The sequence below is a fragment of the Trichosurus vulpecula genome, chromosome 4 (assembly GCF_011100635.1).
Source record: "Trichosurus vulpecula isolate mTriVul1 chromosome 4, mTriVul1.pri, whole genome shotgun sequence".
Taxonomy (NCBI): Eukaryota; Metazoa; Chordata; class Mammalia; order Diprotodontia; family Phalangeridae; genus Trichosurus; species Trichosurus vulpecula.
In genome coordinates, this window is record NC_050576.1 from 75,230,110 (window position 1) to 75,244,061 (window position 13,952).

General features: G+C 37.6%; 1 protein-coding gene across 1 annotated transcript in view; it reads right to left on the reverse strand.

Annotated features, from left to right (window-relative positions):
* The window catches only part of ACBD6 (acyl-CoA binding domain containing 6), a 227,380-nt gene that overhangs the window by 164,122 nt on the left and 49,306 nt on the right, over positions 1-13,952 (reverse strand). The window contains exon 4 of the mRNA XM_036755421.1: positions 701-783. Within this exon, the coding sequence (XP_036611316.1) occupies positions 701-783 (83 nt within the window). The remainder of the gene's footprint in view (positions 1-700; positions 784-13,952) is intronic.

Consider the following 13,952-nt stretch of genomic DNA (forward strand, 5'->3'; position numbering starts at 1 on the left):
CAAATTAAAGGTAAGTACTAGTCAAATTAAGACGCATTTATTAAGCATTTGCTAGGTGCTAGGCACTGTGCTAAGTAAGCGAACCAGAAACAGTGTCTCAACCACTTTCATTAACTTTATTATATCTCATTTTTGTTTACGAAGCCAGAGTATTAATGGTATTTCTCAAATAACTTGCATTTCAGGACTGCTTACATTTAAAATATGTAGATCACACAGCTTAATTCACTGATGTAAGATTAGTTCTATTGCATCCTAGAGAAAATGGATTCAAGTGCCTAGTTAATGAACTAAGAAAATTAAATCCTTTAAAGAAACAAAGGTATAGAGGGGAAAAATAAATATCAATTTTTTAAAAAATCTAGTTTCAGGTTTTATCATTTGAGACAGAAAACCTTGCCCTGCCCATTTCCCATGGCGGGAAAGGTTAATAGATGTCAATGATACAACAAACACTTACTGATATAGAAAATTATGGACCTAAAGAGTTCTTTCCTGCCATTTATTATCCTGTTAGAGGTGTCACCAAATTAGTCTGCTGTAAAGAGAAAATGCTTCACAAATTTTACTTGCACAAACACACACAGATATATGCATCTATATGTCTACATAGCCATAAATATCTATACATACACGTATACATAGAGATACACAGGTATTTAACTTCGCTGGTAGCCTGAAACTCACAGGAGAAATTTACCTGATAGTTTCTTCTTGATACAAAGAACTAACAACTGGTCCACCAAACCCAGCATTTACTTCTTTCCCTTTTTTCTCTGGTACCTAAAAGAAAAGAAAAAAGAGGGGCACAGTATAAAAATTGCTATGATTTAAGGGTACTACAGAAAATCATTTTGCTGAAAAGTGAGAGATACTTTGTCTTTCACAAACCCTAGCAGCTGCAAGAGTTTTGAGGGTAGTTTCAGAAACGTCTCTCTATCACTTGTGATTCAAGGGCAAGTACAGTAATGGCCTCTTGCAACTTCTTATGTTACTGACCTATCAGCACAGAGTATTTAATTGCAAAATACAGCTTAGTAAGGAAATATGAAGTATTACCATTAAACATGAGTGTGTCAAGGGAAACATCTGGTTTATCACAAGAATAATTTTCAAAAATCTTTAACTAGGCAGCTAGGAGGCACAGTGGATAGAGTGCTGGGCCTGGTATCAAAAGAACTGAGTTCATATCCAGGTTCAGATACGTACTAGCTGTGTGTGGTCCTGAGCAAGTTACTTGACCTTGGCCTTCCTCAGTATCCTAAACTGTAAAATGGGGATAATAATAGTACCTACCTCCCAAGGTTGTTGTGCGGATCACATGAGACAGTAATTGTAAGGCACTCAGCACCATGCCCGGCACATAGTAAATGTTAGGTAGTAATAGCAGTAGTAGTGTAAAAATTCTGAGTGTGATCATCCTGCAAACTTAAAAGAGTCTGAAAAGAAAGCCACCTCAAAATTCCAAAAGAAAAGGGAAGCAGATTTGCACGAATATCTGTGCAGGAGAGGTTTCATAAAGCAAAGTTTTGCTGCCCTTCAACATAAAGTGAATGGATAGGTTGGTCATTTAAACAAGATATTGTAAGTGCAAGAATGTATGTGCAATATGTAAGGTCAGTGATGTCAACTTAGGTATCACTAAATTCCAGAAAGACAGAGGTCTCTATACTTCAGAAAGCTCTAGCTTCTAGGTGGTGCTTATTCTGAGCTCAGGAGCTCTGCGGGTATCCATCCTAAGTTCAGCATCAATATGGTGAGTTTCCACAGCCTCCCAGGTTGCCTCAGAAAGGTTCCATCAAACCAGGTTGAAAACAGAGCAGATCAAACACCCCGTGCTAATCAGGATGTGGAACTGGCCCGTGAGAAGCCTCTAAACTCCCAGATGGGGGGAGATGAAGAGAGCAAAAGAAGGAACGAAGGAAGGAGCTCTGAATGGAAAGTAACTGCCTTCAGACTAAAAAAAGAATCATCAAAATAGAAAAAATAATAATCAAAATATATTCCAAATACATGTCACCTTACCAAGATTAAAATTTTTAGTCATCCTCTCCCAAAAAAGGAAAAGTTCCTCCTAAATTTTATGTTAAACTAGGAATAAGGAAACACATTACAAAAGTTAGAGAAATATATACACTGAAAATTAAATGAGTTCTCCTATCTCTAAGACAATGTATACTAATGAGAATCATAAGGTTGTATCACTGTTTTTCACCACGCAACAAGGTCAAAGTAATTTCTAATATATTGTCTAACTTCAGCTAGTGAAGTCAGCTCTGATTAAGTCTGAAAAACTGAAAACTGTCACAGAAACAAACTGGTATAATAATTATTGTATCTGTAAAATTTTTACAAAGTTTCTTAAACAAAAAAACCTAATAATTAGGTAGGTCAGCTAGGTAGCAAAGGGAATAGAATGCTAGATAGGGAGTCAGTAAGACCTGAGTTCAAATCCTATTTCAGACCTTTATTAGCTGTGTAACCCTGGGCAAATCAATTACCCTCTCTCAAACTCAGTTTCCTCATTTGTAAAATGTGGATAATAACAGCAGCATCTTCACAGGGTTGTTGTGACAATCAAATGTATAGTGCTTTGCAAACCTGAAGTTACTATAAAATAACTAGATATTATTTTAGAGTGCTCAGTTTAGAGCCTAAACTTTGCTGTCCTGGAAAACACTGTTATCTTGGGCAGAAGAGAGAGCCAAAATTCTGTCATAATGAGATTCAGTGCTATATGAGACTGCAAAAATAGACAATTCTCTCTCCCTAACAACTTTGAGTTTTTTAGGCTGACTTTTATCCTGTCTCTGTTGCCATTAGGCCCCAGTCTCCATGTGGACCGAATGTCCAAGGGAACCAATTCCATTTTCCTCTACTTAGAATCTATGTAACCACTTTTCTGTTGCTTTAGCAGTCGGGTTATGAGATCCCAAATTGGCAGGTCACTGATCCTGAATCTACCGCATTCAGTAAAGTCAAAACTTAACAACCTTGTGGAATCTCTTTTACAACAGGAAAAAAACACAAACTTCTTTCTGAAAGACTTTCCAGGTGACATATGCAAGGAGGGATTTCTTAGTATCAGTTCCTGTCTTTTTTGATGGAGACTCTGCTTTACGGCTACACAAAAACAAACAAGCAAAAAATCCCAAAGTTAAACCTTCCTGTTGATTTCTATCCCCAAGCACACAAATTCTCAGCAACTGAGGTGAAGCAACTCTAAGTTTAAGTTGTTCTAGAACTAGAGATTCCAGCTAAAAAATTTTAGTTGGTGACAAATGAGCTATTTTTCCTTTCTGGACTTCAAAGGTCCCTCGGGTATTATGTGAAAAGATTACAGTAGGTAATCTCTGAGATTCCCTCCAGCTCTAAATCCTATGCTTCCTATCTACTGAACCATAAGTCTTAATCTAAGTGGCTCATACTTTGCTTCTTCTAAAATTAAATTAATAAGTACCTTTCTCATAATAAAAGTGCATTAAAACATATCTTTGGGACCATGAGGTTACAAGTTAAATTTTTTTTTCCATTCCTTAAGTTTCTATTTTTTCCTGTCTCCATTAAAAAATTTATATCTCAAGGATAAAAACTTTGAAAACTGTAATAAATCACTAAAAGATCACTGAAGTTGATTTATTACATCTACAGAATCATACATATCCTGTAAAGTTCCTGATACTGAGAGGGTTATCTTGAAGGAAAAATAAAATCTGTTTTTTTTTCAAATATTCTCTGTTAATTTATATAAACATCAATGATTCCTACTCTAATATACTCTATAGCATGCAGTACCTATTGTATTATTGACATCGTGTTTTTCATGATATAATCAATAAAATGTGATAAAATAACTGACTCAATGAAATTATTTCTAAAATATTTTCATTTCAAATTATTATTTTTTTTTTTGCTTTTTGGCAGGGCACTTGGGGTTAAGTGACTTGCCCAAAGTCACAAAGCTAGTACATGTGTCAAGTGTCTGAGGTTGGATTTGAACTCAGGTCCTCCTGACTCCAGAGCCGGTGCTCTACTCACTGCGCCACTTAGCTGCCCCCATTTCAAATTATTTGAAAAAAGTTATAAATATATAACTACTCAGAAAAGTCTAAAAATCTGAAAGTGTGCTTAACTGAAAAAAAGGATCTATGGAAATCTGGGGTAAGGGGGAGAAATGTGTACTTCAATGTTAACGATCTGGAAACACTGTATTAGGAAGTACTAAAAGTAGAAATTTTGATCATTAAATACCAGGAGAGTATTTAAATAAGAGAAAAAGGAACAAAAAAGCAGTCATTTAGCACTTTTTTAAGAGTCTATCACATGTCAGGCACTGTGCTAAACACTGGGGATACAAAGACAGGCAAAAATACTTTTTCCTTCACAGAAGCTCAAAGTTTTTTTTTTCTTTTTTTTCTTTAATTTATTTAATATATTTAGTTTTCAGCACTGATTTTCACAAGAGTGTGAATTACAAATTTTCTCCCCATTTCTACCCTCCCCCCCACTCCAAGATGGCATATATTTTGGTTGCCTCGTTCCCCAGTCAGCCCTCCCTTCTGTCACCCCACTCCCCCCCACCCCCTTTTCCCTTCCTTTCAAGATAAATTTCTATACCCCATTGCCCGTGTATCTTATTTCCCAGTTGCATGCAAAAACTTTTTTTTTGAACATCTGTTTTTAAAAACTTTGAGTTGCAGATTTTCTCCCCTCTTCCCTTTCCACCCACCCTCCCTAAGAAGTCAAGCAATTCAACATAGGCCACATGCATATCATTGTATAAAACCCTTCCACAATACTCATGTTGTGAAAGACTAACTATATTTTGCTCCTTCCTAACCTATCCCCCTTTATTGAATTTTCTCCCTTGACACTGTCCTTTTTCAAAAGTGTTTGTTTTTGATTACCTCCTCCCCAATCTGCCCTCCCTTCTATCAGCCCCCCTTTTTTATCTTTTATCTCCTTCCTCCTTCTTTCCTATGGGGTAAGCTACCCAATTGAGTGTGTATGGTATTCCCTCCTCAGGTCAAATCTGATGAGAGCAAGATTCACTCATTCCCCCTCACCTGCCTGCTCTTCCCTTCCTACAGAACTGCTTTTTCTTCCTACTTTTATGTGAGATAACTTACCCCATTCTATCTCTCCCTTTCTCCCTCTCTCAATATATTCCTCTCTCACCCCTTAATTTGATTGGTTTTTTAGATATCATCCGTTCATAATCAACTCACCCTGTGCCCTCTGTCTACAAATATATATACATACACACACACACACACACACGCATATATATACATACACACATATATATATATATGCATACTCCCTTCAGCTACCCTAATACTGAGGTCTCATGAATCATACACATCATCTTTTCATGTAGGAATGTAAACAAAACAGTTCAACTTTGGTAAGTCCCTTGCAATTTCTTTTTCTTATTCCTTTTCTTGATTACCTTTTCATGCTTCTCTTGATTCTTGTGTGTGAAAGTCAAATTTTCTATTCAGTTTTAGTCTTTTCACTGAGAAAGCTTGAAAGTCCTCTATTTTATTGAAAATCCATATTTTGCCTTGGAGCATGATACTCAGTTTTGCTGGGTAGGTGATTCTTGGTTTTAATCCTAGCTCCATTGACCTCCGGAATATCATATTCCAAGACCTTCGATCCCTTAATGTAGAAGCTGCTAGATCTTGTGTTATTCTGATTATGTTTCCATAATACTCAAATTGTTTCTTTCTGGCTGCTTGTAATATTTTCTCCTTGATCTAGGAGCTCTGAAATTTGGCAACAATATTCCCAGGAGTTTTCTTTTGGGGATCTATTTGAGGAGGTGATCTGTGGATTCCTTCAATTTCTATTTTACCCTCTGGTTCTAGAATATCAGGGCAGTAATCCTTGATAATTTCTTGGAAGATGATATGTAGGCTCTTTTTTTGATCATGGCTTTCAGGTAGTCCAATAATTTTTAAATTATCTCCCTTGGATCTATTTTCCAGGTCAGTGGTTTTTCCAATGAGATATTTCACATTGTCTTCCATTTTTTCATTCTTTTGGTTGTTTTATAATAGCTTGATTTCTCATAAAGTCACTAGCTTCCATTTGTTCCAATCTAATTTTTAATGTAGTATTTTCTTCAGTAGTCTTTTGGACCTCCATTTCCATTTGGCTAATTCTGCCTTTCAAGGAATTCTTCTCCTCATTTGCTTTTTGGAGCTCTTTTGCCATTTGAGTTAGTCTATTTTTTTAAGGTGTTGTTTTCTTCAGTATTTTTTTCAGTATTTTTTGCGGTCTCCTTTAGCAAGTCATTGACTTGTTTTTCATGGTTTTCTTGCATCATTCTCATTTCTCTTCCTAATTTTTCCTCTACTTTTCTAACTTGCTTTTCCAAATCCTTTTTGAGCTCTTCCATGGCCTGAGACCAGTTCATGTTTTTCTTGGAGGCTTTTGATGTAGGCTCTTTGACTTCGTTGACTTCTTCTGGCTGTATGTTCTGGGCTTCTTTGTCACCAAAGAAAGATTCCAAAGTCTGAGACTGAATCTGGGTGCGTTTTCGCTGCCTGGCCATGTTCCCAGCCAACTTACTTGATCCCTGAGGTTTTTGTTGGGGTACAACTGCTTGTAGAGTAAAGAGTACTTTGTTCCAAGCTTGAGGGGATGCGTTGTTGTTTTCAGAGCAATTACAGCCAGCTCTGCCACACCAGCACTCCTCCTTCCCCAAGAACCCCCAACCTGGACTGGACTCAGATCTTATGCAGGCTCTGACTCCTGCTCTTATCTGCCACTTAATTCCTCCCACCTGTTCTCCCCAGCTCCTGGTCTGGTTGGTCCTGCCGCCGCCCACGCTAAGCTCAGCTCTCCTCCACTCCGTGCACAATAGACCTCACCCAGCGACCACCCAGGCTGTCCTGGGCTGGATCCCTGCTTCCCTCTGCTATTTTGTGGGTTCTGCAGTTCTAGAATTTGTTCAGAGCCATTTTTTATAGGTTTTTGGAGGGACTTGGCGGGGAGCTCACTCAAGTCCCCGCTTTCCAGCCGCCATCTTGGCTCCACCCCCACCCCCCAGAAGCTCAAAGTTTAATGGGAGTGACAATATGCAAGTAACTAAGTACAAACAAAATACAGACAGGATAACTTGAAGGTAGTCTCAGAAGTTCAGCACGAAGATTATTAAGGAGGGAAAGGTTTCCTGTAGAAGATGGGATTTTAGCTGAGACTAGAAGGAAGTCAGGGAAGCTAGGAGGCAGAGGTGAGGAGGAAGAGCATCCCAGAGGTCTGGGATGCGGGGGCTGGGGGGTGGGGTGGGAGAATCATAAAATAAAATGCCTGGTTGGGCACTATATCACAGAAAATGGGGAAGGTAGTAAGATATTAGAAGACTGGAAAAGTAGGAAGGGGCCAGGTTATAAAGAACTTTAAAAGCCAAACAGAATTTTCTATTGATCCTAGAGGATCAATTTGACAGTTGAATGGAGGATGCATTGCAGTGGGTAGAAATTTGAAGCACGAAGACCAATTAGCAAGAGAATGCAATAGCCCAGGTGTGAGAAGATTAAGGTTTGTAGTAGAGTGGCAGGTGTGGAAAATATTATACTATTTTATATCATTTTTGTAATTTCAATAAGACTCAGGGCCTGAACTACTTAACCAGAAGAAAAGCCTGATCCTAACAGTCTCTTTGTTCTCTTGTATCAACAAATCCAGATGGAGCATTTCTTGCTCTGTCCATGGTCATTAAGGGTGAAAACCTTGAGCCCAGACACTATCTTGAATTATGTGACTTTTCCTTATCTTAATATTTTATGGGCATATACTATGTGGTGGAATGTTAATGGCCAATTAAACACAGAGATCCTGGGGCTACAAATCCAATTGACACTTTGACAACTATCTAATTTGTTGTATTTACAATCTATTTCATTAAGGAAAATCCTCTTCTTGTATCATGGTTAAACATACATGGGGGTCATAAAAATGAGGTCATACAGGCTTGCCAGCTCTGCTAAAATAACGTATATAAGTTTTCTCATTGCTTTGTTCAGGCAGCCAGAGCCTATGCTCTGACTCCTTGTACGTACAAGTAAGCTAGCTCCGCTATGCTTTAAGGGAAAATAATAAACAACATGGATTTTTCTATCACCTAGCTCTGTTGTTTCCTTCAACCAAATTTTCAGGTTTAACAGTTATGGTGCCGTGACTTTCGGATGGAAATGATGGAAACAGGACAACGCAGCCCAACCTTGCCAATGCTTTTGGGCGCCATAGGATTAATTTTTCCTGGAATTTTGGCCTTGACAAGGTGGGGTAAGTTGTCTCTCTTCCCAGCTTCCAAAAAGAACTCCCACAAAATTGGTTGAAGTCTGGAAATTCCCTTTAAGCTAGCTCTGGGGGCAGGGATCAAATCTGTGGTAAAACACAGATCTGCGGTCAAACGCACATAGATCCCCTGGAAACACTGATTGATCTAGAAAATTAACTATGGATCAGTCAAAAACTAGAAATAGAAGTCCAACTGTTCCTCCACTCCCTCTCTTCCTTCGCTTGGAGGCTCTGGTCCTGGGGAGAAAAACTGCACTTTGCTTTTTCCCTCCCCTTCTGCCTCCCAGGAAGGGCTCTGATCCTGAGAGAGGTAACTCTGTTCTGCTACCGTTGCCTCCTCTCTCTCTTCCCTCCCCGCCCCTTTCCCCCTTTCCCTTAAGGGCTCTGTTTTTGCCTTCTGCCCTATTCCTGCTTCCTTCCCTTGAAGGCTCTGATTATGGGGAGGATAAATGCATTTTATCCTTACTCCTCGCCTTCCTTTACCTGTCCTAGTCCTCCTCCATCTCCCCTTTCCCCATTCCTAAGGGATAAGATATGGAGAGTCAGAAAAATCAGGAACGCCAAGGCTTCCCCAAAGACCATAGGGGTGCTAATAGCTAACTCATGAAAGCTTCTAATTCTCTGTTGTTTGAACTCTGAGCTCAGTCTGTATTTGTTCTGTATTTGTTTTGTTAATTGTCTGTTAACTGTCTGTGTGAGAGTGTGTGCTGTGAAATGTCTATACCGTGTAAAATCTGAAACGCAGGTAGCCAGAGAATTCTAAGGCTGCAGTTAGGGAAACAGAGACTCTATTTCCTTTTTCAATGTTTGGCCTGGCCAACCGAACTTGAAGAAAAAAATAGAGCTGAAACATTTTAGCATATTCTGGGATTGATTATTCATTAAAAGTTTAGAAATTGATTAGTTGGAATTTTGGGAGAGAACTCCTGAGACTGTAAAATCCCTCCAGGAGCTCCCTCTTGCTAAAACACCTTCCCAATGCTGATCACTTAGGTGAAGTTATTTGAATTACAGTCATTGAGATCTTTCGCCATTGTCCTGTCTCTGACCGAGCCAGAGCTGCAGTAAAAGTTAGAGCAGCTAAACAAACTCCTTTCCTCCCAAATCAGATTAGGAGAAGAGAATGCAGGAGAACTGTAGGGAAAACTTAAATCATCTTTCCCCACCTGGCAAAAGGAGGAGAAGGACAGAATTTCACAGACTGACAGTATTCTGACAGTACTGTGCCCCTGGGTACCTTTGTAGCCCATTCTTTTTGGCAAAGTTTGGAATTGTCACCCAGGTCCTATGCATTCTGCCCACTCTGTCCCAGCAGCTGCAAACTGCCCTAGGCTCAGTAACTTCTGCAGTTGTGGGGGAAGGGTGAGGTAGATGGATTTGGACTTTCTGACACCCAGAATTGTCACCACTGGGATACTAGCTTCTGCTCTAGGTAACTTCACACTTCTTGTTCCAACTGCAAAACTGTATTTTAATCTCTGTTTGACCTGTTTCCTGAGTTTTAAAGGGAAAGTAATAATGATGGTTGTTACGGGATCAAAATGATAATGATTGTAAAATGCATAACATAAAGTCTGGTATATGTTAGATACAACGCTATTATTATCTCTCTCTGATTTAATGTAATTGTTAACTTATGAAGTGGTTTTTAAATACCAAAAGTAATAAGCTGAATAATTTCTATATGTGGTAATCTGGAAATGCAATAGACATCATTTGAAAATTATTGTTTCTGTGTTTCTAAACTTGCATTGTGTTCCCAAAATTCTCTTAGATTGTGGAATATGAGAAGACCATTGTGTGGTAAGAAATGATATTATAGCAATTTTAAGCTGATTTTGATTTTGATATATGTGAATTGGGTTTTTAAAGGGATGTGATAAAATTTGGAACTGTTACATGTGGTTATAACAAGTAAATAATTAATAATACTGATATTTAACCATGAGAACAGAGTTTCTGTGTGAAAAATTTTCTATTATGAGAATATATCTGGTGATTTAAAGTTATAGTTTCAAATGATGAGATGAAAGATTCTCTGTGCAGGGAGATTTAGGAATATGTTCACCTAACTGATAAATGGGTTGTTTCAAGTTTTAAAATGCATAATTATGTTTAGGGCGCTGTTACATTTCTAAATTGTGTAATTTGACAAACAGATGTATCAGCAATATTGAAAATGTGGTAATCTTTTACAATGCTAAGAGTATTGGGCCTTAGAAATTAAAATGTTACCACTAGTGATTAAAATAATTCCTCTTATAATCTGGATGTTGTTAGATTAAGAATCGTAGTTAATTAAGTAATTGAGGTTATTAACTGGAACAAGAACTTTTGAAATCATCTAGTCATGAATTCTTATCAATCTTGTGTGGTTTTCTGTGTAGAGGAATTCTTATGGAGAAAGTTTTTAAAGTCCTGGTAAAAGTTATTATTGTGATAAGGCTAATTTAATTGAGTATGTAATTTATAGAAACTAAGTGTCCTCCCATTATAACACGTTTTTGACTAAGGAATTTGTAATATATAGGAATTCTGGGCAATATTTGAGAATGAGGACATTTGGCACCAACTTAGTTAATGAATTCCAGTATTTAAGGGGTAATTTGCTTTAAGGAAAATACTTTTGGAAAATGTTCTGTAAAATCTTTTTGTATAATTTTGGAAGGCCCGCTGAATTTCCACCTGTAAGCCAATTGGCTGCAGTCCAGACCTATTGTGAGTTCTCGGAGTTTCTGGGTGAGAACCTAATTAGAATTATTAGAATTAATGCTTATCTATAGAAGCGCTCATTCAATGTCTTATTCAAGGTTCTTTTTTGAGTAAGGAGGTTGGAAATGACAGTCTGAATTCCTTACTCCTCCCCGCCCTTAGTTTAGATAAGAAGATTCACCTTAGCCCACCTGTCAGAAGGGAAGGAAAGGGGAGGGGCAACAATTACTGGGATTTGAGTTTTTACTGAAAGAAAAAACAGTAGGGGTCAGAAGCCTAAAAAAAAAACCTGGCTTTTTAAAGTCAGCAAAAGTGATGCGTTTTTAGGATAAGACTGGGTTTCGAGGAGAATGTGGGTCTTAAGGATACAGTCCTTATTAGTGAAGCTTGCCATCTGATGGGAAAGAACCCACCCTCAGGGGGAGATGATGTGGCAGATCTCTTTAATCAGAAATAAGCAGGTAGTGACAAAAGGGAAATTATCTGCCAGAATCTGTTACCATTGTGAAAGAAGTTGTTTTTTTGAAAAAATGGGAAATTGGATAAATGCAAATATGTAAAATCTTGTTGTTTTAATCAAATGACTGGTTATATTGGTACTCTTGTATAGTCAAATGAAAGAAAATATGGTTTCTAAAGTGTTAATGAGAATAATTAGAAAGGGAAGAGAAGTTTTATGATGTAGGGTTGAATCATTATCCCATGGACTAGGGCTGGGATTTTAAAGTTGTATTGTATTTATGCAAGATAGAGTTCTTGAATGTTGTGAAGTGATAGAAGAGCAATTGGGTATTGACACAAATAGTGTAATTAATTACTGTGACTAAATCAGAGACATCTTCAGTTTAGGTAAACAATTCTAGAAGTATTTTGGAAAATGTTTTTGTGATTTTAAGCGAGAGTTATTGCTTAACAATGTGTATAAGACTCAATTCCTGAAGTGTTCTTTTTTTCCCTCCAGAAGGAATTAACAGGGACAAATCCATTGACTTGTGAGGTCAGTCATTAACCTCTTTTGTTTGTTTAAGCAAGCTGGAATGGGATTCCAGTATACACAGTTATGTCAGTAAAAGGTACTAACTTATGAGTTGTTTTGTGTTATGGTTGAAATGTAAAGTGACACTGAGTAATAGGTTGGAAAGGTAAATAAAAACTTGAGGGGATACGAAAGGCAGATGAGAAAGTTAGGGGACAAATGGGAGTTAGCTAAGCCTCCCCTGTCCTGAGAATGATAGTTTCAGATGATTTAGCAAGTTGGAAAAGAGTGTGAGGAAGTATTTAGAAGCTGGAAATGTTATGTAGCTTGACTTGTTAATTATTAGCTCAATGAAATTTGGGACAGTCCTATCTGAAGGATATTTATTTGCTATTTAAGATTTTATGGGACTACAATTTAATATTGTTTTAAGCTCTGATTACAGGTATAGGTCACATGAAGCCAGTAGTGGAATGGCAGGCATTACAGACTGAGAATTCTTAAAGGTGGATGTCTATGCCTGGGAGAAAGTCTTGAAGACGACCTTGGACACAACCTAGGTAGGATCTTCCTGACTCTATTTCCCAGTTCTGCTATTTCCTTTCTGAAAAGGAAAATCCCCACCTGATTACTCCTAAGCCCTGCTTTCAGCATCTAATGGCTATATGATTGGCTAACAGATATGACTCATGCCTGGAATCAAACAGCTAAGGAAGTTCTTTCCTTCTGTTAAGATATATGACATAGTCCCTCGTTTCTTTCATAGCAGACTTATATTATCAGGAAGTTTTGTAAGCACAATGTTAAATCTATTAGGTAATAGATGGACATTGGAATATCTCTGAGTTATTATAATAGGATACAGGAATGAATAGCTTACAATTTTAACCTATGTTCATGGCCAGATAAAGATCAGAAGGATATAGAGATAACATCCTCCAAAAGGAGGAAATGATTAGACACAGTAATAAGACAAAGATGTAATGTGATAAATGTCTAATTAAATAGGATAGCAAATTTTGAGAGGAAAAGGCAATAGGACCAAATTGATTCCTCTAAGAATTATATACAGATGTGTATGATTGGCTCCAAAATTTATCAGTCATGGAAATTCAAGCTAATAAGTGTGTTTATGTAGTAAGATCTTAAATGTGGATTTTTGCACAAGGAAATTGTATAAGATAGTACAAGTGAAATTATATCTCCTTTATTAAGGTATCTGTCTGATGATTTTAAAAGGAAGATGAGTTCAATTTATGGTTGGACCTTTATATTTTAAAGGACTCTTATACCAGGTACAAAATTTAGGTAAGGTTAGAAACAGTAGATGATATATGAACTGAAATACTCTGAAGTTAAAAAGAAAAAAAAAAGGAGAGCCAAATTTAAGTGATTGTACTAATTTATATTAAGTAAGTCAGAATTGTTTGAGAATTTCTAGATCTGAACCAGAGAAGCAGAACTCTCTTTTACTATCTAGGAACCAGATAACCACAATCAGGCATCTGAAAAAAAAATTTTTTTTTGCTTTAAATGGACATTGGAAATATGTAACTGGGATTTAAAGCTACTTTGTATTTGTACTGTTTGAACTTAGCCCTGAGTGGCTGGGACCTATGGTGTGCTGTTTTTCTCTCAATTATCAAATTACATGTGTTCTGAGAGCTCCTGTCAGATCTGACTACTTCTATAGCTGCCAACTTGTGGATATGGACTCCTTGATCCTTCTATCACATCTGATGATTGCCCGTGCTCCTGAGTGGACATCTGAGCCCATAGGACACCTTGCCCTCCGGTTTCAAAGAGCCTGAAGGGGACAGCATCAGACGCAAGCAACCTTCCCAAGAGCCTGGACCAGAACCTGAACGAAGAACTGCTCTTTCCCTTTCTGAGTCCATTGCATTCCCAAGACTGTTTACTTGTACCTTTGGTATCTTTAGCTTATTTTACT